This window comes from Conger conger, chromosome 5, assembly GCF_963514075.1.
Source record: "Conger conger chromosome 5, fConCon1.1, whole genome shotgun sequence".
NCBI lineage: Eukaryota > Metazoa > Chordata > Actinopteri > Anguilliformes > Congridae > Conger > Conger conger.
The window spans coordinates 44,505,870-44,531,885 of NC_083764.1; the positions used below are offsets into that span (position 1 = coordinate 44,505,870).

At 46.7% G+C, this 26,016-nt stretch overlaps 3 protein-coding genes across 7 annotated transcripts in view; 1 reads left to right on the forward strand and 2 right to left on the reverse strand.

Annotated features, from left to right (window-relative positions):
* edem3 (ER degradation enhancer, mannosidase alpha-like 3) lies at nucleotides 1–16,830 on the reverse strand. 3 transcript variants are annotated; one of them, XM_061243637.1, is made up of 20 exons: nucleotides 15,286–16,830; nucleotides 15,126–15,171; nucleotides 14,513–14,613; nucleotides 14,231–14,270; nucleotides 14,007–14,119; nucleotides 13,056–13,209; nucleotides 11,979–12,113; nucleotides 11,483–11,588; nucleotides 11,040–11,137; nucleotides 10,316–10,441; nucleotides 9,306–9,389; nucleotides 9,110–9,193; nucleotides 8,716–8,840; nucleotides 8,086–8,418; nucleotides 7,130–7,274; nucleotides 5,171–5,362; nucleotides 4,914–5,079; nucleotides 4,193–4,378; nucleotides 4,013–4,057; nucleotides 1–2,269 (listed from the first exon to the last, which is right to left on the reverse strand). In XM_061243637.1, exons 1-20 carry the CDS (start codon nucleotides 15,408–15,410, stop codon nucleotides 1,983–1,985), a joined length of 2,691 nt encoding a protein of 896 aa, XP_061099621.1. In that variant the 5' UTR covers nucleotides 15,411–16,830; the 3' UTR covers nucleotides 1–1,982. The 3 variants fall into 3 exon arrangements, with proteins under 3 accessions (XP_061099621.1, XP_061099623.1, XP_061099622.1); XM_061243639.1 differs by lacking the exon at nucleotides 4,013–4,057 and having other exon boundaries at nucleotides 1–2,263; XM_061243638.1 differs by lacking the exon at nucleotides 4,013–4,057.
* On the forward strand, nucleotides 16,783–21,802 carry LOC133129499 (vesicle-trafficking protein SEC22b-B-like). 3 transcript variants are annotated; one of them, XM_061243640.1, is made up of 7 exons: nucleotides 16,783–16,837; nucleotides 17,952–18,013; nucleotides 18,165–18,260; nucleotides 19,077–19,186; nucleotides 19,700–19,860; nucleotides 20,114–20,260; nucleotides 21,037–21,802. In XM_061243640.1, the coding sequence occupies exons 1-7, from the start codon at nucleotides 16,798–16,800 to the stop codon at nucleotides 21,189–21,191; spliced, it is 771 nt and encodes a 256-aa protein (XP_061099624.1). In that variant the 5' UTR covers nucleotides 16,783–16,797; the 3' UTR covers nucleotides 21,192–21,802. The 3 variants fall into 3 exon arrangements, with proteins under 3 accessions (XP_061099624.1, XP_061099626.1, XP_061099625.1); XM_061243642.1 differs by lacking the exon at nucleotides 16,783–16,837 and adding an exon at nucleotides 17,786–17,816; XM_061243641.1 differs by lacking the exon at nucleotides 16,783–16,837 and adding an exon at nucleotides 17,793–17,816 and having other exon boundaries at nucleotides 17,933–18,013.
* imp3 (IMP U3 small nucleolar ribonucleoprotein 3) overlaps nucleotides 21,706–26,016 on the reverse strand; it is a 6,799-nt gene continuing 2,488 nt past the window's right edge. Inside the window, exons 3-7 of the mRNA XM_061243643.1 lie at nucleotides 24,551–24,625; nucleotides 23,989–24,068; nucleotides 22,903–22,954; nucleotides 22,293–22,365; nucleotides 21,706–21,980 (exon numbers count right to left, since the gene is read on the reverse strand). Coding sequence (XP_061099627.1) covers nucleotides 21,954–21,980; nucleotides 22,293–22,365; nucleotides 22,903–22,954; nucleotides 23,989–24,068; nucleotides 24,551–24,625 — 307 coding nt within the window. The 3' untranslated portion in view covers nucleotides 21,706–21,953. The remainder of the gene's footprint in view (nucleotides 21,981–22,292; nucleotides 22,366–22,902; nucleotides 22,955–23,988; nucleotides 24,069–24,550; nucleotides 24,626–26,016) is intronic.

Sequence of the window (26,016 nt, forward strand, 5' to 3'; positions counted from 1 at the left end):
TAATTTTACACTTTTATTTAAAACTCATATCCTGCTCATTTTCTTAACCCAGTTGCTTCAAACATCATTAGGCTCTGTAAAACATACATTAAAGTTTAGCAGCAAGGTGACAGGTCTCAGACAAGCTAATCATTTTTTCTAATATGAGTCTATCCCCACAATGGGGAGATTATTCTTCCCAGACTATAATGGTCTTCTTGTCCTGCCACTCTGCTTCACAGTTTCAAGTGTTATCCATTGTGACTAGTTGACAGGACCTGACCTGTTGGCCAAGAAGCCATGGATATGCAACTGCAGCATTTAACAAATATTTTAAGGTACAGCCTGAATTTTACATTTGATGAAAGAAGGATTTTCCCAAATATACCTTTGTGCAACAGTTTAAGTTTCTACCTGTTGCCTGACAAATATGTATCTGAATGACTGCAATAAGTTGTGCATCTCATCTTGTAAGACATGTCATTCATAGCACATTGTGTAGCCATCACGGTACCAAAGGACATTAAAAATATGCTGCAACAGATATCCAATCAATGATGCCAATACCAGCGCTGATACGTGTTTGAAAAAGCAGTCCTTGATTTGTGTACCTATTCCCAGCTGCCTCAGAGGAGTGCAAGAGAGACTTCTGGAAGCTTCTTCACTTGGCCTTGTGGCAAAACCTGATCACTGACATATCTAGAACCAATTCATATACAAAAGAAATGTCACAGTACAGATCTGACAGTGAGTTTCTGTGTACCTAAAAACCAGCTTTCCCATTGTATAAGGCTAGAAATAAAATGTGTTTATTAACCAACTCAGTATACAGCAAAATTCCCATTGCGATTCACTCATTTGAATACCCATTCAACTGGTAAACACTGAAATTTTATTAGCAGCACAGAATGCCTGGTAACCGGCACATACACTGTAAATGTGGAAATGAGAAAGGAAACTAATAGTGTGTTATTACCTTCATTGTGTTATTTAGAAAGGCATACAAAAAAGCTAAAATTATGACCAGACAATTCCCTTAAAATATAGATTAAAATGGGCACTTGAGTCATGTCAAAATCTCAATTTGCCCAAAAAGAGGTGACCAAATTTCAAAGCTAAAATTTAAAATGGTGGCTTAATCAGTGTCGGCCGCAAAAGGCAGTCAAAAAAGTCCACAGAGTGCGAGTCAATCTATCTTCCCTCTGACCAATCAGAGGCAAGGCTCTTGGCAGTTCCTTTGATAACATAAGACACATATGTACACTTGCAGACATTTTCAACTCCAAACAGCTCTGTAGAAGAACATTTTTGTCTGGAGGCGAGCGGGTGGGCGTAAGTGTTGTCTGAACAAACGAGTATTACCCCGCCCTGTGCAGCATCACTCTGTCTGAGCCAGAACTCAGGGACATTTTTACTTTGCGTCCCTGAGCGAGAGACGTTTCCCGGAGGGCCGGTGATATCATCTACCCCCGCGCCTCCGCTCTCCCTTTATCGCAGCGCAGGGGAACGCGCGGTGACATCATCACCGCCGTGGATCGATCGGCGAACCGATTCCGCAGCTGTTCAACGGGATTCGCTATTTAAACCTGTCCCCGTGATCCTGAAATGTATGAGGAAGAGGAAAGAAAGAGAAATCATGACAAAACGACAGTAAGTGAAAGGCGTGCTTCTTGTTTTGTTTCCAGTCATTTCAGGGTTCCAGTCCGTGCCCAGCAGGAGGGGGTTCGGCCATGCATCGGTCAGCAGTCTGTTGAAGGCGGGGGGAGATGGAGGCTATCGATGCTTGGTTCTCTCACCTGGGACCAGGAGGCGGGGGGGGGGGGGGGGGGCGGCAGCGGTAAGAGTGTGGCCAGAACTATGGGTTCGATTCGGGCTGCTGCTGCTCACCCCAAAGTGTCGTCCCCTACAGGAGCCACAGTGAACTGGCCTCGCAGCCTGTAGCAAGGCAGGACTGTACCCTTGTTAAGAGTTAAGAGGGGGGGAGGGGGGGGGAGAGAAATATGTCAAAGCTCATCCTTTTCCATCTGCTGAAAAGCTTCCAAGTCCTCCTTCCAGTCGGCGAGCAGCGAGTCAATCGATTGGCTGTTAGAGTCTCCATCATCTGCTGGCTCCTCCCCCCCTTCACTGTCCTCGGGCTTGTCCTCCGCGCCGGGCTCATCTTCGCCCTCAGTCAATTCGTCTGGCTCCCCGACAGCGGCTTGGGATTGGTCCACAGGCGTGGAGGGGGAGGGAGCAGCGTGGTCCTCCTCTTCAGCTGTGCAGTCTCCTTCATGTCCGTCAGGGTCTTCACCTCGAGGGGAGCACACATGTGGTGAGCATCAGCAAATTGCAAGCTAGTTCCACACGAACTCAAGACGCACAGATAGACTTTAGCTGAGAAATTGAGACGCATTATTGTGGGTTCCACTTCTACTGGGTTTACCGACGTGCAGACTGCGTAAAGCAGGAGCAGCTCTTGAGCTCAAAGTATGTCAATGTTTTTCTTCACATCACATTACAGAATGCAAATTCAACATAGTAAAAATAACTAATGATTACAAATGTACAAATGTACTTTTAAAACTGTAAAGCTCTCATTAACTACACATAGCCCCAGCTTTGAAATAGCGCGCAAATGTCAGAATATATGTGCTGCTTCACGGACATTTAAACTGCAGAATCTTCTAATTCAATTCAAGTCAAACTTCAACATGATATACATTTCATGAATTCGGCCAGAAAATTAAGAATAGGACTATCCACGTCAAACAAGAAAAATGCAGCAGAATGTAAAGAACAATAATCAAAGGAGCAATAATGAACAATAATTAGAAAGCACAGCAATGGACAATAATCATAAAATAAACAGGTTATTGTGATACAAATTGGTATTGATTACTTCGCAAACTAAATGCTTGATTGTTAATGGAGGAACACAATTGAAACAGATGGAGATTAATGATGGATTTAAAGGCAAGGTTTGAGCCTCCATTTTGGCTCTGTGTCTGCTGCTGCTGTACTGTCAGCAGTCCTTCCTGCGGTTTTTTGTTGCCACATCATGTCTGAAAGCCTGTATTTCTGTCACGTTCAAATATCAGTGAAAGGTCGATTCTCTGAGCACAAACGGCATGTGTGCAAAAGGCAGCTGCACTTTAAACGTGACCGCGAGAAACAGACTGTTATAAAGACCGATCTATGCGTGTGCCTGTGCATGTCCAAATGCTTATTACTTTACCCAACAGTAATGCAAATGTGACAATCTCCCACTAATCTCCTCTTTGCATGGACAGACCTAATTCAGAGCCTCAGGTTTATGTCACTGTGTGATGATGTCACAGTCAGAAGCTGCTGTGTGCGGACGGCACCCGCTGTGCGGATTAGCGAGGTAAACTTCAGGCTTCACCACGATTGGCTAAGATTTTGATCCTTCAGGCAACGGTTCAATATTTGGTAATATCACAAATTTAGCTATGACACGATTGAATATAGTAAGAAATGATCTATGTATATGATCTCACAAACAGATTCCTGAGTGTGCAGGAACTTTTAACAGAAGGATTAAACGGCACTAAATAATGATGTTAAATACTTTGCTATGATTCATAACAATACAGATCGATTTCAGCACAGTGTATCGATTAGATTGGATCGTTGCCCTTTAAACAGATACAGTGAACTGGATCAATGTATTGTTACACCCCTAGTGAGGGTCTACCCTCATACAGTGGGTGTTAAACGGAGGGTGTTACACAGAAGGTGTTACATGGGGAGTATTACATGGTGTGTGTTACATGGAGGGTGTTAAACGGAGGGTGTTACATGGAGGGTGTTACACGGAGGGTGTTACATGGGGAGTATTACACGGTGTGTGTTACATGGAGGGTGTTACACGGAGGGTGTTACATGGTGAGTATTACACGGCGGGCGTTACACGGCGGGTGTTACATGGAGGGCGTTACACAGTGGGCGTTACACAGTGGGACACATCACTCATCCAGTCCACCTCCAACACACAACAGCAGGCAAGGAGGAATAGAGGAACAGAGGTACTTACTGCTCTGGAGGTAGCTGGGGAGGGCTTTACCTTTATATAAGGCAGCTGCTCTTCCAAAGGGGGGGGGGGGGGGGGCAAAGAGAAAGAGAAAGAGCAGAGGAGAGATATGCAGTTACACCAGTAACACCGCCATTTTGTTTTCTGCCCCGGGTCTGCCCCTGCGGAGGCCCGTTCCCTCACCTCGGTCTCTGGCCTTGTCGCTCAGCAGCACCTCCACCTCTCTGTACTCTCGTAACGCCTCCATCAGGATGTTGCCCTCCTTGTGGAACAGGAAGAGGAGGGGCAAGGTGACGTCATCGGTGCTGCGCCCATCCCCGGCCATCTGGAACAGGGGGGCGGTGTCGCTGCTGCTGCCCTCGTTGTCGTCTGCCAATGAGGAACAGAGGGGAGGGGCTGAGCGGATGGAGAACCTTTTGGGAGCGGCCCCTCGGTTTTCGCCGTCGAGGCCGGGACCCCGGTCTTATTCGAAAAGGGCCAGTATGGGTGCAGGTTTTTTGTTTCAGCCCAGACGTGCGTTCAAGATGGCGAACATTACCGTTTGCCAACATATTCAAACGTTAGATAACATTAGCTAACAGTTAGAAAAGGTAGGTAGCCAACAAAAATGGCTGTCAATGGGGAAGACGCAGAGAGAACTAAAGTTAACATTCATTTAGCTGGTTAATATAATGCACTTTAATCAATGTAATATTTGTTCTTACCCTTTAAAAAAAACCCAGGTAAGCAGCTAATCAGCTAGCTAGGATTGTTAGACCTGAGTTTCGTCCATTTGAATTAAAAAGGCATTGTTGGTGAACTAAAGGGAATGTTCATTTAAAATCATTCAACAATATCGGTTTGCTGCAAACATAGCTGTCTTGAATGCACAGTGTCTTAGTGGTGTGCCCCAGCTGCCCCTCACCGATGACGATGCCCCCGATGGCCCCCGCCTTCTGGATGTTCCTGGCCTTCTCGGCGAACATGCACTGGCCACGCTGCAGCAGGGCGATGCGTCCCGCCACCAGGACCCCGTTAGCGAGCTCCGCACAGCCGCTGTAGGGCTCCGCCACCACCACAGAGCCCTGGACCTGCGGGCCAGAGACAGAGACTCAGAACTAGTCCGGGAGCCAAGGCTCAGACGCTGCAGAGAGGACCGGGGGGAGCCCCGGAAGCGCTCACCCCCGTGGTGCTCTTGGACAGGTCCGTTCCGAACTGCGCCGGGCCGGCGGTCAGTACCACTCTGCCGAAGAAGGGGTGCGAGACGATCTGCACGGCGCGGGGCGGGAGCTGCTCCTTCTGCTGCTGGCTGGACAGCTCCATCATCTCCTGCATGAAGCGCATCCCATCCTCAGCAGCCACAGGGCTGACCGCCTGCAGAGGGGAGAGAGGGGGGAGATTCACAAAGACTCAGTATCACACAGTGCTGTTTACCTCTGCACTATACGTGTAGTACATCAGTATCACACAGTGCTGTTTACCTCTGCACTATACGTGTAGTACATCAGTATCACACAGTGCTGCTTACCTCTGCACTATACGTGTAGTACATCAGTATCACACAGTGCTGCTTACCTCTGCACTATACGTGTAGTGCATCAGTATCACACAGTGCTGTTTACCTCTGCACTATACGTGTAGTACATCAGTATCACACAGTGCTGTTTACCTCTGCACTATACGTGTAGTACATCAGTATCACACAGTGCTGCTTACCTCTGCACTATACGTGTAGTACATCAGTATCACACAGTGCTGCTTACCTCTGCACTATACGTGTAGTACATCAGTATCACACAGTGCTGCTTACCTCTGCACTATACGTGTAGTACATCAGTATCACACAGTGCTGTTTACCTCTGCACTATACGTGTAGTACATCAGTATCACACAGTGCTGCTTACCTCTGCACTATATGTGTAGTACATCAGTATCACACAGTGCTGCTTACCTCTGCACTATACATGTAGTACATCAGTATCACACAGTGCTGCTTACCTCTGCACTATACGTGTAGGACATCAGTATCACACAATAGTCAAAATACTGGTAAAAATACACTGCATCCTATAAAAGCAGATATTGCTAGGTAGTTTTTTTGACCCAGACTTGACCCAGACTTGAACCACAACAAAATGTTTATGAGCCAATTTGTGTCGTTTAAAGATAATAATATTTACACAGCCATTGGTAGCATTGCAAGATTCAAAGAGAAAGAGCTTCATTTGAAAGAAAAGTTGAAAACAAGGTGTCACGCTGTAGCTAGCGTGCGCAAGCTGAATAAATTAGAAGATAAATTGCTCCTAGGGTTTTAAAAAATAATATTTGCCTGTCTGACAAATTTTTTGATCAGGATGCAAAGACATTATTTGTAGCTGATTATAACCTGCTTATCCTGATATTTTTACCTTCTTCTGTTACAAGTGTCATAAGAACATATTTTGAACATACATATACGGTTTTATTATTGTGACATTACATTGCATGTCATTTGGCTGACGCTTTTATCCAAAGTGACTTACAGTTGATTAGACTAAGCAGGAGACAATCCTCCACTGGAGCAATGCAGGGTTAAGGGCCTTGTTCAAGTGCCCAACGGCTGTGCGGATCTTATTGTGGCTGCACCAGGGATCAAACCACTGACCTTGCGGGTCCCAGTCCTGTACCTTAACCCACTACACCGCCCGAATAGGCATATTATGGCATTTTTATTTTTCATTTTTTTACTTTTATCAGAATGGAAATTAATTAGTGATTTTGAGATGTCCTGCATTCCAAAGAGACAGCATTCCATGGGCTAGCACGACCACTGACCGTTTACCTCTAGCCGAGTGCAACAGGCGTATGTGTGTGTATGTGTGTGTGTGTGTGTGTGTGTGTGTGTGTGTGTGCGTGCCTGTGTGTGGGCGTGTGTGTGTGTGTGTGTCTGTGTGTGTGTGTGGGCGTGTGTGTGCGTGTGCGTGCCTGTGTGTGGGCGTGCCTGTGTGTGGGCGTGTGTGTGTGTGTGTGTGTGTGTTTGTGTGTGTGTATGTGTGTGGGCGTGTGTGTGTATGTGTGTGGGCGTGTGTGTATGTATGTGTGTGGGCGTGTGTGTGTGTATGTGTGTGGGCGTGTGTGTGTACATCCGTATGCGTGTGTTACCTGGGTAGCGTGCTGCACCAGCTGCACCCTGCCGTCCTTCAGGTGTATGAGACTGACCCCCATCCTCCGCAGCAGCTCCAGGTGCTCAGGGTTACTGGCCATGAAGTCCCGTGCTCTCAGAGGGGCACGGCCTAGTCCCGGCTCGCTGTGGGGGAGAGGGCGGGCAGACACACACACACACACACACACACACACACACACACACACACACACACATACACATACACACACACACACACACACACACACACACACACACACACACACACACACAGACACACACAGACACACACACACACATGCCCACACACACACACATAAATACACACACACACACACACACACACACACACAGACACGCCCACACACACACACACACACACAGACACACAGACACGCCCACACACACACACAGACACGCCCACACACACACACACACACACACACACACACACACAAATACACACACACACATGCACGCACACACACAGCATTTCAAGAATTTGTCAATACGCACATTTAACAAAAAGGTCTTTCCATGTTTTGAATATCATTCACACTACTAATTCACTCTTAGTTGGAGGTTCTTTCCATAACCATTTTCATCTTACAGCTTTCATTACATTACAGTAATTTGCCAGACACTCTTATCCAGAGCGACGTACAATAAAGTGCAAATCAGAACCAGGGACAAGTGCGCTGAAGACCCTAAAGGAAAGTACGGTTCCAAGTCCTCACATAGATAAAACTTGAACCCTTGAAGAATAATCAGATAACTTCCCAAGTTACCATGGTTGGCAGCTAGAATACCACGAATACTCAAATTATTTGCATTATTTTAGTCTTATTTTTATTATTCTCTCAAATATTGATATTGGCTTGAACCACCAACTTTGCCGGTCCCAGTCGAGCCCCTCAGCCACGAGGCTCCAGGCCGCACGGTTCTCCACCCTCACCTGCGAGACGACGCCACGTGGCAGCTCTTGTCCACGGCGCTCCTGATTGGCTCCCGGAGCGTGCGCGGGAAGCCCGGGTCGGGGAACAGCAGCCGGGTGTTGGGGCACGTCCACTCGAAGTTGGAGTCGTCCAGCTCTTCCCCGGCGGGAGGTAGTACGGTGTTGTTGTCAGCAGAGGGCGCTGCCGAGCGCAGGGCAGTGGACAGGGACAGGGGCAGGAGGTGGGCCTCGGTGGTGAAGATGTAGTCTTCCACGTCGAAGGGCAGGTCCTCCTCGTCGGCGAACAGCAGGTAGAGGTATTTAAACATCTCGGCCAAGAAGAAGGAGTCCATACTGCCGAGGGAGAGAGGGAGGGAGAGGAGGAGACAGGAAGGGCAGCAGGAAAGACGGAGGAGAGGCAAGGAAAGTGGTATAATGTTGTTTGTCAGTAGAGTATGAAATCAACCCTAAAATTACACAAGAGCAGACAAGAAACATACACCCATAAAATCCCCAACGCTTTACATAACTCAATCTTCCTCTTTTCATATCTCTCTCTCTCTCTCTCTCTCTCTCTCTTTTTTCTCACTCACTCTCACTCTCCCTCTCCCTCTCTCTCTCTCTCTCCCTCCCTCTCTCCCTCTCTCTCACCGGTCTTCGTGGCTGCCCGTCCGCACATCCTTCATGGCAGCGAAGCCGCAGGGCACGCGGGCGAAGCGGTTGAGGTTCTCCAGCACGGTGCGGCCAACCTCTAGGTAGTATGGGTCCCGAGTGGCCTGGAGGGGAGAGAGAGGGAGAGAGAGGGAGAGAGAGGGAGAGAGAGAGAGAGAGAGAGAGAGAGCACTGCTCAACGGTCTGGAGCTACCCACAATGCTTTACACCATCTGCACAAGGCCCCTCGCCAAACCCGCTCGCATTTCACAGATTCTCAGATTTCCCAACCTCGTTTTACTTCCCGTTTTGACTCCCACAGGCACGGTCCTGTGGCCAACCGTGTCACCCCTCCCTCAGGAAACTACGGTCTGCACGCGCTCAGCGCACTCACTTTGTACAGGAAGTAGGTGCTCTCAGCAAACTCTGGTCTCAGGGGGTGCTGGGCCCAGTGCACGCGGAAGTCTGTGGTGAACGCCTGAGGGGAGACAGACGCACAGACCGTGACGCACAAACGTGAGAGAGAGGAGGGCTGTCAGAGGTAACTGACAGGGCAGGGACATTGAGAAAGTGACAGACAGACCAATTACCTCGGGCAGGAAATTATGCTTCTTGGTGACTTGATACAACATTTCGTGTGTCTCTATAGCGGGACGAATATCTCCTTTCAGGACCTGGGAGGGAGAGAGAGGGGGAGGGAAAGAGAAGGAGAGCGAGAAATAGACTAATATAACAGAGATCAATCTTCTGAATTGTGCTGCAAGCCTCTGCATCAAGGACACTGTCCATAGTCACTTTCTTTTGGATCAATCTTGTTTATTGAAGAAAATCACAAATAAGAGAATGTCCTTCTTCCAGCATCCACCCTGCCCCACCCCCATGGCAACACCCCTGCCCCACCTCCTCCGAGGCCAATTAATGGAAATGCAATACATTAGAATATACTGCTATAGAAGACAGTTAATTACGATACCTCCTAGAAGAGCTATACCATTAGCAGCTAATGATTTCCTATGACTTTTATGGAAAGCTCCATGGAGATGCCAAGAGGGAAACCTGACCCATGAGTAGGGGAAGAGAATGACAGCAGCCTCCTCATTTCCCCTCCCCACATCCTGAGCAGCCCCATCCATGGTGGTGCGGTTCCTGTACCACACCTGGGTCACGTACGTAATGGTTTTGTACTTCCCTACGCTTTACTGAACTCAGTACTTGTAGCGTAGCGGTTAAGGTACATGACTGGGACAAGCAAGGTTCGATCCCCGGTGTAGCCACAATAAGATCCGTACAGCCGTTGGGCCCCTTGAGCAAGGCCCTTAACCCTGCATTGCTCCAGGGGAGGATTGTCTCCTGCTTAGTCTAATCAACTGTACGTCGCTCTGGATAAGAGCGTCTGCCAAAATGCCATTAATGTAATGTAATGTAATGTAATGTAATGAACTTGTCTGTTGTATCAGAACTCTCAAAATGTGGTTGTGTCCTCTTGGTTCGCTCGATTGCACCAGGCAAAATCAAACCGAGCACAGAAGAGTGTCTGAATCCCAAACGATTAGGTACGTGACCCCGGTCTGGCCCGTGTGCCTGGCCCTCCCTGCCCTACCTGCAGCCCGGGGAAGAAGGCGAGGAGGGAGTCCATCCAGGTGCGCGCCGGCATCAGGGGCTTGTGGATGTGCACGTCCAGCAGCAGGGGCGGCTGGCTGATGTACTTCATTATAGACGCGTAGTGCTGGGGTACACACAGGGAGCAACCGTCAGAGGGCACCCAGCTACACCCCGTGGAGTGTGTGTGCAGGATGTTTATAGACCTATTATAGATCTATACCTGACATGTTTACCATTTCTAACAGCTGTCTTAACATTTTAGCTAGTTACAGAGAAATGTATTCATTCTCAGCCCCTCTTCATAGATACATATGAAACATATAATTTTAATTAGGAATGCCCTAATTTGTAGGCCCATTCCATCTCATTAATGACCTCTGTCAGGTCAGTTTGGGAGGACTAGCAGTCAGTCAGCCAAGCTTCTTTACTCCTTCAGCTGAACTACTGCAGCTGCCGCACCAGAGGGGGCGCCAGACCAGCGAGAGGAGCCTCTGGTGACTCTCCTACCCTGGGCAACATTACGGCTAATTAAGCACTATCCCGTGTGACTTCCAGTCACAGCACTGGCAGAAATGATCTTATTTGCCGTATCCAACGGCAACGTGGAGCAGAGGGAGGTGACGGCTGTCCTCATTCCACACAGGCAGACGCAGCGATTGCGTCGCTTCAGCTACTGGGCTAATGAGGGGCAGAAGGGAGAGGGGACGGGGTTCAACACTCACAATGTTGAACCGCTGCAGGAAGAGGTCATCCCCCAAGAGGATGTAGGCCTTCAGCAGGTACTCGTAGTACGAGTCGATGCCCGCCCCAACCCCGCTGTCTGCAGGGACACAGTGGACAAACCGCAGGGTCACGGACGTACGCACACCGCCAGCACCACAAAAACAGGCCGCCCCCAGTCATACAGCGCACGTACATTACGTTTGCTCGTGGTGTCGCTGTGGGTGCAGGTGTTCGCTTTAGCTCAGCGCTACGACGTCTCATTTACCCGATTAGCTGCGGTCTTCAATCAAGACTTTGATAAGTAGAATCAGGTATCTTTACGCTGGGCTAAAAACAAACAGCCTGCACCAACACCAGGCCTTTCCGGATAAGATTGGACACCCGTGACGTGGACGTTCGTAACCGTATCTGACTTGACTTCGGGCTCTGGGCGCTCTCTCACCTCTGCGGACCCACTCCCCAGAGTGGATGTTGATGGTGGTTCCCACCAGGTTGCTGTTCCTCTGTCTCTTCTCCCACAGGAAGTCCAGGGCTCGCCGAGCATGCTCCTGCGTGTCACCCATCATCAAGTCAGGTGCTCATGCACATATCGTCACTATGACTATAACAAGACCTAAATATGTCCAGCTATCTGTACTATGAACCTTAACCGTGACTGCTTGTGGTTCAGATGGAAAAGTGAATAAAACAACCCCGGCTGGCTGTGTTAAAACAATTTCTTCAGGAAACATTTAATGAAAAAGTACTTTTTTTTCCCAGAACACTACTTCTGCACACTTCCCAACAGAATGCGAATTCAAAAACAAGACCGAGTAACAGCAAGTTGTCATTCATTCCTACAGATTTATACCAGCCACAATTCTCTGTATCGGTTTAAACTGGGTAACGCATGTGCATCATCTGCTCATCAGTCTGATCAATCAACGGCCTATTCGCACCTCGAACACGGGGTCCCCAGTGAATCGGCTCAGGGCTGCGAACTCCAGTATAATGGTCCCGGCACAGGCAGTGCAGGTGTCCGTCTCAGTGCCTGTTCGTGTGGCAGGGCCCTGCACACCATGGCGAAGGTTCACCTGTTGGGGACATGCATTGTGCACGTTATTTATGTGAAGAGAACCACCTGATCCCTTCCTTGTTTTCCAGCTGAACCCGTTGCCTGTCTGGGGATCGCTGCTGAATTAGTTCAGGTCTGCTAGTTCTGTCTGTTCCAGGTGCTAATAAAAATTGCATCATCAGATAGGGTACCACACAGTGTGAGCCAGTTTAGCATTGTCTGTGCAGATTTCATTGATGGCTTAGACTGATTGTTTTGTCTGCATGACAGCATGCAAACACACAATTTAAACAAAGCGAATACTATTGTAAACTCAAAATAAGAGAGGACATGAAACCACATCTATGGGGCTTAAGCAAATGAAGCAATTATGCAGTCCGCGCACAATTAGCTGGTTTCTTCCCACCGTAGGCCCACACACCAGGGGTGTGAAAACAGGACGCGTTGCCGGGTGTCTGCTGCTCGGCTGTCTGTGTGTGTGCGTGTGTGTGTGTGTTGGTGTATATGCGTGTGTGTGTGTGTGTTTGTGCGTGCGTGCATGTGTGTTAGTGTATATGCGTGTGTGTACGTGCATGTGTGTGCACGTGTGCATGTATGTGTGTGTGTGTTTGTGCGTGCGTGCATGTGTACATGTCTGTCTGTGTGTGTGTGTGTGTGTGTGCATGTGTGTTTGTGTACATGCGTGTGTGTGTGCACGTGTGCATGTGTATGTGTGTGTGTTTGTGTGTGTTTGTGCGTGCGTGCATGTGTACATGTCTGTCTGTGTGTGTGTGTGTGTGTGTGTGTGTGTGTGTGTGTGTGCACCCACATGCAGAGCATATACATTTTGTGTGCACACAGTACTTGGTTTCTTTTGGGTATTCTTTTGCCTTTTTACATCACTGGCTACAGTATGGGCTGAGGTGGGTCCAGTGAGCATCAGGACCGTGAGGGGTCTGCAGAGAGAAGGTGTGGAGCTCACTCTGGGGTAGGGCAGGCCACTGCTGGTGTTGAAGGCTGGCAGCAGTCTCAGCCCCAGGTCCTTGGCCATGTGCAGCAGCTGGTCCTGGTACCAGAGCATGTGCCGGCCCCCCTCCCTCAGCAGCACCGCCATGGAGTGGCCCCCCAGCAGGCCCCTAAAGGGAGGAGGGGCAGCCGTGAGTGACAGCTATGGACACGCCCCACACTGCAGCCCCTCCCTCGGCTCGTAATGTCACAGGTTGAGCAGGGCAAGTTAGGATAACTCTGGAGTGGCAGGTCTAAATATGTGCACCGACTAACTGCTCCACAAGGAAACCGTACACTCCATGTAAAGCAAAAAACAAACAAGCATGTTTTTATATTTTATCACGGAGCTATTTTTGGACAAGGTAATTAAATAATTTAATGTGTATTCATAATTTATCTGCTAGACCCTTTTCAAATAATTTGTTGCCTTAATGCGGCCATGCAATGTGACAAAAAGTCTCTAAATTTACAGGAATAAAAGAGTGAACATGCTAAGGACAGCATTAGATGAAATGTATTACATTACATTAATGGCATTTGGCAGAGGCTCTCATCCAGAGCGACGTACAGTTGATTAGACAAAGCAGGAGACAACCCTCCCCTGAAGCAATGCGGGGTTAAGGGCCTAGCTCAAGGGCCCAACGGCTGTGCGGATCTTAATGTGGCTAGACCAGGGATCAAACTGCCGACCTTGCGGGGTCACAGTCATTCACCTTAACCACTATGCTACGGGCCACCCCATACGGGCTAAATGCATCATGTAGCATGATAACCTAACATGAAAACTGAACAAGAAATTTTACATTTGAGTGCTTAATCTTGGACTTTTTGAATGGTCCACTTTTGTTTCAGGACCCAAAAACCATTGAAAATGAGTCACTAGAGCGCACGGTTCTTTTAAAGAACACAGCTGACGGAGGCTCACCCTAGCACACGGATGTTGGTCTCAAAGACGGACACCACGACGTCGTTGTCTAGGCGCACGTCTGTTAGCACTTTCCTCACTGCGGCCTCGAACTCCGCCGTCTTGTTCAGGAGCTGAGGAGAGGGCGGGCGAACGGGCGGTTAGAGAGAGAGGAGGCAGGGCGGCCGGAGACAGCCACTCGCACAACAAACATGACACAAACCGTCTTGCCGCCTGTCACTCACCGCCAGGGTGTCCAGGGAGTCGATGAGGGTGAGAGAGAACCTGGAACAGACGGGGGGGGAAAGATGTCAGTGGCTCAGTCAACAGCCATTTCAGCCAGACACGGACAGTTTGTAGAGTTTCACTCTCCGATTTTTCTTTCAGACAAGCTTCACAAGTTGTGTGTGTGCACCCAAATCCCCGAAGACTCAAACGCTGACACACACACACACATACACACACATACACACACACACACACACACACACACACACACACACACACACACACACACACCCACTCACTTCCCCAGCGCATCATCCACGTCCCCACGGCTGGGCTCCAGGCCCCTCACCCTCCCCCGACACGTCAGGGGCATCAGCTCATCTGCTGGGTAAGCATGGTCCTGGTGGGGCAGTGGGGGCATTTTAAAACACGGAGAACACCGAGAAGCTTACAAATGTTCCATTCACAAAGGCATTTTATGCCTTTTTATAGAATGTTCAAAAGAGCTGGCAAGAACTGCCAGACATTTCACTCAAACCCTCTCAAGGCAGCAGAAACAGTAAAGAGAATAGACAAAAGCAGTGGGCTGCCAAAGCACAGAAGTATGGCTATCAAAGGCAAGAAATGTAGCTATCAAAGATGGCGCCCAGTGCGTGCTTGAGAAGTGGGCTGTATCCGTATGCATATTTTGGGACTCAGTGAAAGAGGCAGTCTGCTCTTCCTGCGCCTCAGTTCTATTTGTGAGAATTCAGACAAGTTGCCTCAAGCTATTCCAGAGATTGTTCTTGGGATAGTGAGCAAATAGAAGAACGGTACACACAGCTGAATGGACAAACCCAGAAAGTAAACCGTTTTGCGTTTGCAAAACCTTGTGCGTTTGTGTTTGTGTGGCCAGAAGAGTCTGTGACATACCATGTAGTTCTTGTAAGCGTGGTCAAACATCTCCACCACCTGATTCCTGTGTCGCACATAGGAACCAAGTATGACATTAGAGCTTGCTGGGGATGTGTTAGCATTGTGTTAGCATTACAGGGCTTTTCAAGACATTTCACCCACCCACCCAATCACTCACCTCAACCTGTGCCTCTCTTCAGATGGCATGGCCAGTCCCAGTTGGCATGTGGTCCCCAGTAACAGAAGTAGCAGCTGCGGTAAAGACGGCATCATGACAGGGCTGAGCCCCCACACAGTCCTCATGGCTACAGCCTGGCAGTCCGTCAGAGGGAGCAGCTAAGCAGCATCACACCGATGTCCACAGACGTTTGCTGACAGTCACAGGACTGGCGCTCAAAAACAGTCTCCACTACCTTTTCTAGCACACAGGTTTGGTGCCTTTTTAAGGTTTGGTCCCTAACTAGCCAGATAAAAACGAATATACTATGTTTCGGTAACGTCTACAACACTGCCAATGGTCAGCTGATCCCTGGCAATACAGTCTCTAATTTACAACCTGTTCTACGAATTCCTGTGCACCTTGTCAAATAATGTTTTGCATACTGATATGAGAATCCGGTTATAGGGTGTAAATGTTTCTGCCAAGGACTGCTATTTTAATATCTAAAATGTTCAAGTAGCACACTAGCATTGCGCCCTTGTGAGAGTTAAAATCCAGCTGCGAGTTCATGCTATCCACCATAAAACTGACTGCTCTTTGATCGCCGTATTGCTGGCAGTAGTCAACATAACTACCGTCTTCGGTTTCCGTCTTTGCTACACCTACGTACACCTGTCCGACCCTCACCCTCGTCTAGATTGTCACACGGCACCTGGACACGTTTGTCGACGTGTGACACGCTGGCATACAACCTTAGCTAACACCTATACAAATGCCACATTGTTCTGGAGAGAAATACATGTAACTATACAACTATAAAATCCTGATAGTGATAGCAAATAAGGAAGCCACGTTTGCTATTCGGCTGTATTTCTGACAGCCTCCCGTTTTCACGAAACATTCTATTCCCTGAAGCTGCCAAACTAACGTCGCCAATGTATCGTGCTGACGAGAGTGTAGCCTATATATATAGCAAAACCATAAGCAACCTTGCCTTATGGTCGTCTTTCTCACTTGCACACAAACCACCAAATAATGTTTAGTCAGCGTAACCCATATAATGTTAGCTATTTAAGTAACGATAGCCAGCTATTCGGTTTCTCCAATCCGTCGTCCAATACTTTGGTCTCAGTGAGTGGCACAACAAGACTTGCCGGTCTTTCGTAGCTAGCTAGCAATAGAAAGTAGAAATCTAAAAAGATATTTCTCATTTTAAATATTTTACATGGCTGATGTGACCCAGATTTTGGTGCTTTTCATTTCCTTCTCTCTACTGATAAGTCCCTCTCCCGTTGTTAACCAACGCTTCGTATTTGCTTCGCCAAGGAAACGCAGATTTCCTTAATCCAGATATCCTCTAGCTTCGGCCTTCCAGAACAACTAGGTCTTCCCCGTTGCCACCTCCTCTGTACCCCGTTTCTGTAGATCGCCTGATCCGTTCTCACTTCCCAGTGAGATTAGCCGACATATTTAACAGCTGGCTGCCGCTACAACGACAAGCGAAGACAGTGAAAACACGAACGCTCAACTATGACGAACGTCATCAGTCAACAACAACATCCGCATCCGGGTAAGTGCTCCGCCCTCTGTGCCTCTTGTATTAATCTGAACCTGCTGTCACCGGACCGGTCTGTACTTACTGCACATTATATATCATGTTAATTATGTATTTAAATTAAATGTATTTAACAAGAAATCGTGAACATCGGTTACAAAGGGCAAAACTTTGGAGCTATTGAGAATACGCGTGTCCTAACTGAGATCTACAAACCTCTGCTACACCTGTGCCCTTTGCGGCCTGTCCACGATTAATAATACAAACTGCAAATCTGGTTCTACTGTAGCATGCCGAAATCATGAACAGTTTACTGATTCTCTTGTCTTCCCTGTTGGTTAACTAGTGTTTCATCCCCTACACCCAAGGTCCCCAAACTGGAACTTGTGGAGGTCTATGACTCATCAGCAAAAATGATTAAAACAAATGTTTTCCCTTGATTGATACTCATAAAAGTTATAGAGATAGAACAAACTTTGTTTTATTTACACAACTGTGGGTGCAATATTGTCATAACTTCCATCGTACACATTTATATCATATTCATATTATTATATTTTTAGTAGTAAATGTCAAAATGGCGTGTTACATAGTCACTGGATGGTAGGATAAGGTGCTAAAGGTTAACCAACCTTTAGTGAGATGAGGGACCTTGTGTGGTTTTATGCTGTCTTGAGGTCCCCATAAAATTGAAAAACAGATGGTCATTTCAAAATGGCCATAGTTGGATTTTACCCCAGGGATAGTTATTCTTGATACATAGCCTATGTGTATTCATTTTTGTAACACTGTGAAATAACTAATTGGCTAGTAAATTGTACTTGAATGTGCAAATATTGATGTCTTCAACATTTAAATTAACGAATGTGAATAAACAATCTCTAATAAATGATCTCAAAAATGACGAACATTCCTTCACATTACCACAGTGAGACGCCTCCCAACTTGTGACGCTGACATATAATTGAAGGGGTATTCATGAATAATGCCATACGTAAGAAAAAAAAAAAATATATATATATATCTTTTCTTTTTCTTATATATATATGTGTGTGTGTGTGTGTGTGGGTGTGTGTGTGTATATATAGCAGTTTGATTTTCTATTAACAGATACGTTTTCTTCGCGCAGCCAAATGTCAGAAAGTCATCCACCTAAGAATTCTCACGGAACTTTTTATTGCGGTAATAAAGGTAAGTAGCTACCGTGGAGAGGGGGAAACTATTGACGGGGGCACAGTGCGCATTTCCGGCCAGCTCAGCGCGTCAGTGTTGTCAATCCAGAGCAGAGGTTTCGCTTGAGCAGTCGGCTTGGCTAAAGTTTTCGTGCTTGTCTATCTACTAGATAGAAAACTGTCACCCCAAAATGGTTTTGCTGACGATGATTGCCAGAATAGCGGACGGACTGCCGCTTGCAGCCTCAATGCAAGAAGATGAACAGGTTTGAATAACTTGTTTAAAATAAATATGTTTTAGCTAGCAAATAAATAGTAACTAACTTTCAGTTACCGTAATATGTATCGACCACAATCGAGAATATATCTCAATACAACTCAGTGCTAGCTAGCTAGACCAGATTTTGCCCTCAGAGCAGCAGTTTAATACGATGCTTTCTGGTTGCTTATTGTACAATATTGCCGACATAGCTTATTAGCTTGCTAAAGTATATAGACGTGTCTTACACCGCGGGTCATCTGGTATGAAAATTATTGTTGGAATAGATAACGCTATCTATCTAGCTGTATGAGTTTCCTACCATAGCAGCATACGTGTAAACACCAAACGGAAAAAAATAAACGGTAAAATTGACTAAATGGAATAACAAGTAATTAAAAACTGCACAATTCTATAGACCAGTGTTGAGTATCTGGGAACATTACTCTACGGTCCTTGGTCTTAAGATATGTTAAGGTGTGTCCCTGGGTCAAAAGCCAATCAGAAGATTGAGAGAGAGGGAAATGAAACCGCCCCATATACCTCATTCAGTGTATTTTGATACCACCCATTAGTTATATACTCATAACTTTCGGCCAAAACAATCTGTTTTTTTGTGGGGTTTTTTGTGTCTTGCATGATGACTATAGACTTTCCTTTTTATGATGGATGAAAGCAAACAGGATATTCAAAAGTATCTTTTGTTGACTTTATTCTTTAAAACCTATTGAGGCTATTCCTGTTTTTTTTTTTGTCCGTTTGTGTGATGTAATGGTGCATGGCGCATGGAGCTTGTGTAAATGCCAACGTGTCGTTTGTTTAGTCAGGGAGAGACCTTCAGCAGTACCAGAGTCAAGCAAAGCAGCTGTTCCGTAAACTCAATGAGCAGAGCCCCAACCGCTGCACACTGGAGGCTGGATCCATGGCCTTTCAGTGAGTATAGGATTGTGCCACACAACGCACCCAGTGTCTTAAAATGAGTAAAGCGCTTGTGAAATGGTGTGGAGTGCACTGAGGGCTACATATACTGTATGTGCAAGCTCTTACCCACAAGCAACCCCCCCCCCAGCTTAATTACTACATTTGACTGTCCATTTGCATTGACCACTATGAATTTCCCAAAATGTGCTGTACTTCAATAGCTTGATCGTTTGGATTCATATCATACCCCGCCCCTGACTTAACACTAGATTATGATGGTGGTTAACACTTATGAAAACTGTCTGGCAGACCATAACCCCTGTATGCACTGACAAGAATACTCATGCTTTTCTCAACAGTAAGAGTGTTGTCCAGCACAGCAGCGCTGAATGTCCTGTGTACTGGTTTCTCACTCAGCTATGCGTTAAGAGTACGGAGTTTGCTACCTGGTGCTGTGCGAGATTGGGTAAGAGCGTTGTCCAGCACAGCAGCACTGAATGTCTCGTGTACTGGTTTCTCACTCAGCTATGCGTTAGAGTACGGTGTTTGCTACCTGGTGCTGTGTGAGATTGGGTTCCCAAAGAAGCTGGCCTTCGCCTACCTGGAGGACCTGCAGGCCGAGTTCCACGAACAGTACGGGAAGAAGGTTCCTTCAGTGTCCCGGCCGTACTCCTTCATTGAGTTCGGTGAGATTGCCCCATCATTCCTTTGACATATGCCTCATTGTTCCTTTAACATATGCCCCATCGTTCCTTTAACAAATGCCCCATCGTTCCTTTAACAAATTCCCCATTGTTCCTTTAACAAATGCCCCATCGCTCCTTTAACAAATGCCCCATCGCTTGAAATGGTGAAAACGTGTTTGAAGAGAGGGCAATCAATTGCATTTACGGTCCTGCTGTCCGGGTCCTGACCCCGCCCTTCCTCCACATTTCGCAGACACCTACATGCAGAAGACAAAGAAGTCGTACATCGACAGCAGGGCACGGAGGAACCTGGGCAGCATCAACACAGAACTGCAGGATGTGCAGAGGATCATGGTGGCCAATATTGAGGAAGTGCTCCAGCGAGGCGAAGCCTTGTCTGGTAAAAAAGACCTATGCCTTTTCTCCTGAGCATGCTGTCCTGAACTAATGCTATTTATTTTAATTGAGAATTCATTTCATTTGTAGTAGTGACCTGGTCGAGATGAGCTATGTTCAAATTGGTGCACAACTCAACAGTGTGCCGTTTCATACACAGCTGTAGATATGGGGGAATGGAAGGGACTGCACAGTCAATCACGTACCAGTGAAGACGATTAAATTGAGTTTATCAGCTCAATAGTTTTTCTTTGAATGGGAACCAATGGGACTGAAACTTTTCACGAGTAAGCTATTTTTCTCAAACTAAATGAGCTATATAAAAAATAATGTACTTCTTTAGGCCAAGAACATATTCTGATCAAAAAAATGAGAGGCAGTAAGTTATGTGAAATCGTATCACGATACCTTGAATACATGGTGCTTCCTCATGCATAGTTTTGAAGCAGGTTTGACATCTTTTCTGGAAACTGCTGATGCGGATAGAATGTCAATAGACAATAGTTCATGCTGTCCTTTTTTTGCATGAAAAACACACATCCTAGATTCCCAACACGCTCCCGTGATCATTTCTTTACTTAACATTCTTCTCAAGTATGTAAATATTTATACATCAGAAAGTTTGACGCATGCTGTACTATAACGTAGCTCATTCTCCATTGGCTTACAACACAATTCTTTCAATAATTCTCATAGGTCCTTTGATGACCACAGCAAATTACAATTAATGCTCGACGTGTGCTCACAGTGGACGTGTCCTCTGCTTTCTGCCTTTCCCAGCTCTGGACTCCAAGGCCAGCAACCTGTCCAGCATCTCCAAGAAATACCGCAGTGACGCCAAGTACCTCAACACTCGCTCCGCCTACGCCAAAGTGGCTGCGGGGGCCGTGTTCTTCCTCACGCTCATCGTCTACGTGCGCTTCTGGTGGCTTTGAGAGGGACGGAGGGATGACTGAAGGACAAACTGATGAAAGTGAACGCAGGGAGGGAGGAAGAGTGCAAACATATGCAAATGACAGCCAGAGGTTTCCTGTTGTTCAGATATAGTCACTGTTACTTTTATTAACAGTTACACGGAAGGTCTTAGCAGCGAGTTGAATAAACATGGGTGTCGTTTAATGGCCATACAGGCATAAACCATTGCGTTCTCTGATGGTTTTCCAAAGCAGTGTAGTAGGTTTAAAGGTACTGCATTTATCCGCAGGGCTGGGCAAACCCACACCCACATTGTATAATGGCATCATCCATATAGGCACCTTTAACCTAGCCCTGCTGGAATGCTTAATGGACTATTCCAGTTCCCAATTAATATGGGTGAATGGGTTAAACATTTTGGCTTGACAATTCACCCTTTGTGACAGTCCAACAGCGGAGTTCTTTGCAGTCATCTTCTGTCTATGGATATACTGGACCCTGTATACAGGATTATTAATGTACATGACACTGGGAAATAATTATGTGGACTTTAATAAGAAATCGCATAAAAACTCCCATATACAAACAACTGAACACTTAATTCCTGCCTAATAAAGTGAACTTTTTTTCAGTGTGGACCCAAGGAATCTTCTTACAAAATACAAGCAGGAACATACATTAATGTACACCAGTTCTTAGTCATGCGCGCACACACAGTCTTGTTCTCAATTATTGCGGTGTCCTTGGAATATGGACCGAACGACAAGTCCCTCCACACACATCTACACCACAAGGTCAAAGTCATCCCTCTGAAAAGGCAAGACAGACAGGTGTTAAGACCTCAATCGCATTCACGTGCACGTTTGTCAAATCACTCATTCTGCGACTATTGTTGCTGGTTAAAATTCATGCATTTGCGAGTTGATCACCTGCCATAAACTGGATCTGAATGTACGGTCCTGACATCAGCTCAGAAATATGCAGCTGAAAATCTCATCTGCCTTACCAGTCGCCAAACGCATTTCCTTACACTTCAATGGACTCTGGACTTTATCCTGGCACTAGCAACATTTAGTACAGCGGTCTCCTTATCCATCAGTCGGTCAGAATGACAACCTTACCTCTTCATTGTAATTCATCACATGCTGTTTGATCTTGGAGGAGTCAACCCAGGTCACAAAGTCCTCCATATTTCTGAAAGATACAGATACAACCTTGACCAGGCAACACCTGACAGTGGCATGCTGTTCTACCACTCACCAGTAGAGGGAGTACGTTTTCAACTAATGAGATAAACTGACGAAACGGGCTTCTGTGAAGTACTCTGTCAGGTGAGACAAGAGAAATGTGTTTGGTGAGGGGATCATATCACATGTATATACACATATGGTGGTGTGACAGTGGAACCAGACTTGTAACCAGAATATTTTCAGTTTTAAAACCTGAATTGGATTCAGTTGTAGCAAATCTTAGGAAAATAATAAAGCCAAGACCAAGCTCTTTCTGCAGCAAACAGGAAGTGGGCATTGGAGAAAAGAGAAGTTGCACAAAGGGGCGGAGCCAATTCCTCACCACAGGGCACAACGCTGACCTTTTGTCACCCCGCAGAAAACACGCACGACGAGCGAGACAGGAAATGACGGTCAGAGAGGTGCAAGGACACGTTTAGGCACACGGGGGGGGGGGGGGGGGGGGGATGGACGGTCAGGAGGACCAACTCAACCGACTGACCTGGTGACTAGGAAAGCCGGGTCTGTGATTATCTCCGGTCCGACTCGTACATCTGGGACACGGTCAAGGACAAACCCCTCCTGGAGGTGTCGAACGCAAAGCTCAGTGTGGATCTGCAAGATCACTTCCCTCAAGCCCGTCCCACACCTACAGCGCGTCTCCGTTTCAGGGAAGTCGAGCTGCTTAATCATACCCTGCTTCTGCTATCGCGGAGCCGGAGCCGGATGCCACGGCGTCCGCTGCACAAGCAGACGCCCAGAACTCGCCCGGGAAGCCAGCAGAGCCTCTTCCGCTGCGTGCCACTGTGGTCAGACGCCGCGGCTGCCAGTCTGCCGGAGATTGCGCCAGTCTTTTTCGCGTCTTCGGAGACGTGAGCGGTGTAGAAAGACGTTGGCTTTCGGTGAACTCCGTTTCACCCGCACGTTTCCATGGTTGCAGTACATCCTGCTCAATTTGACAAACCCCTTTCATTTAAAATTTTTCTTCTTTATTTATTTTTTTCAGAACGGGTTCAATTCTTTTACGGCTAATATTACTACACATTTTGGAATCGCAGATTATGCCGGTCTACAGTGCCTCATTTCTCAATGAGCTAGTGACTGTTCAACAGGAGAGGGGAGAGAGAGAGAGAGATTAAGATTAAGAGCACATGTTCACTATTTCTTCCTCTCTTTCCATTACCATAGAGATGGAGGGTGTGTGACAGTCATGTGAAACAAAGCTGACTGGATTAAAATACCAGGGACTAGGCTATGAAAGCAGGAAGGACTCAAAAAAAACTAAACTGAACAGACTGCTCCATTATATTACATTGGCTCCCTGAAAACGTGTGTGAACAGAAGCAGAGCATTTTAGGCGCTTTTTAAATTCTCACTGCCAGCACTATACCGAACGGAACACATGCGGAATCAACTTCTGCACAGTGAACATTGAGCATTGCATGTTTCATTCAGCCTCCAAAACTGAAACTTTGTCAGATGCAAGAGATGATTCAGACTCGGCTTTTAAGGGTTGGCCATTTTCCCATGACCAGCAGTGGGACAGGTGTGCGATTTTCATGCATGTTGGGTGAACAGAGAAGGATACGGCCTTGTTCGATGAAGGTGATGGCCGTCTTTAGGTTCTGAGCCATCCGCAGACTCACCATGATGGTGGGCAGACGCCTCCTAGAGAGAGAGAGATAGCGAGAGAGCGTGAGAGAGAGAGAGAGAAAAAACATTGTAACTTCTGTATCTGAAACAGGAAGCGGAGAAGCCAATTATAAAAAACATTACCAAAAAAACAAAAATAGTGTCTTGGTTAGGCTACCAAATAGTGCCAAGCAGACCCATTTCAGCCACTAAACATTTACTGCTTTTAACAAGCTTGTACACAAAAACAGGTGCGCAAACAAACTCCCAACGTGTCCAGACACAAGTCTTCCTCTGACGCGCATGCAGGTTGAGACGTGTAGTGTCCTTGCTGGCTTTGCTCAATTGAATGCATTCAGAGTAGCATTGTTTAATTTCTCGTGAAGCGCTGAGCTGTGGATTTAAAATGAGCTCATGCGCTGACAAATGTCAGTTACTCATCTATAACTGTTCAAAGCCACTCTGATTTGAACACACCTGATGAAGCACTCTGACCTTTAGAGGTTTATTTTGCTCACCTGCAGAAGGAGGAGGCCGTGACCTTCTCAGTGAGAGCCAAGCTCTGCTTCGTGGGAATGATACCCACACTGTATCTGTGGGGGAAAGAGGTGAAGTCAGTCTCCAGTGAGGTCATCACGACTCATCTCCATGGTTTGAATAGCACACATGGTGCATGGTTCTGTGACAGGGAAAACTCTGGGAAAGCATTTAGACACATATGGCAGGACTTTAAATTAGCCTTGCTGTTCAAAAGCCACCGACTCAGGTTGTGCATCCAACTACACTCATCATCTCATGTCAGAGATAAAATGTCAGAGTTCCATAAGCAGAGGTCTTCAAAATGTCCAGAAGCAGAAGTCTTCTAAATGTCCAGAAGCAGAAGTCTTCTAAATGTCCAGAAGCAGAAGTCTTCTAAATGTCCAGAAGCAGAAGTCTTCTAAATGTCCAGAAGCAGAAGTCTTCTAAATATCCAACGAAAGTACTGATCCTTGGCACTGTGATGCTCCCCGTTTCCTCAAATCAAGCACTGACCCCGCCCCTGCAAACTGTCAGCAGTCCTGAAGCATCAATCAGGACTAGTTACAATACCACTAACGGAGGGAGGGATCGCCTGCCATACTCCTCCCATTGATCAGGCAGCCGCCGCTTCCATGCAGAACTGCACGTGGAAGTGCAGCTCACCAGAGCAACGGACAAGAATCTCAGCTGGTGGACAGAAGAACTGAAAACAGGCCGTTGACTGAGCTTTGGAGGAGACATGCTAGTCTCCACCCTCAATGGACAGAGGACATTCTCTCCAAAACTGAGAGAAAAATGACAAAACTCAAATGAATTTGAGTTACAAATTACATTACATTAATGGCATTTGGCAGACGCTCTTATCCAGAGTGACGTACAGTTGATTAGACTAAGCAGGAGACAATCCTCCTCTGGAGCAATGCAGGGTTAACAGCCTTGTTCAAGGGCCCCAACGGCTGTGCGGATCTACACTGGGGACTGAACCACCGACCTTGCGTGTCCCAGTCATGTACCTTAACCACAATGCTACAGGCTGCCCTACATGCATGCTACCCAAGCTGTAAACTCGTGATAACAGAATTACAGGGTTCTACATGCAAGCGATGCTGTATCATTCATTGCATGCATTGGGTGTTAAAAAGTTTTTTTAAATCAGGGAATAATTTCAGTTTTTAGGAAGTTATTTGATAAAAGCAATGACCTGAGAAGAACTTTAAAGGGCCAATATCTCAGAATTGAGAGAGAACCTTGCAATCCTTGGGCCACAACCTCCAGACCATGGCACACCTGGGTACCAATTAACAGCTGAATTTCCACAAGACCACATTTTCTATTCATAGAAACAGAGAGAGAAACTGCGAAGTACAACACTAAAGAGGTTAGATATGGAACAGGAAGGAAGGGAGAGGAAGGAAATTAAACTGCAGTCGTTCAGATAAGATGGTCTGATATTCAAAACAAACTC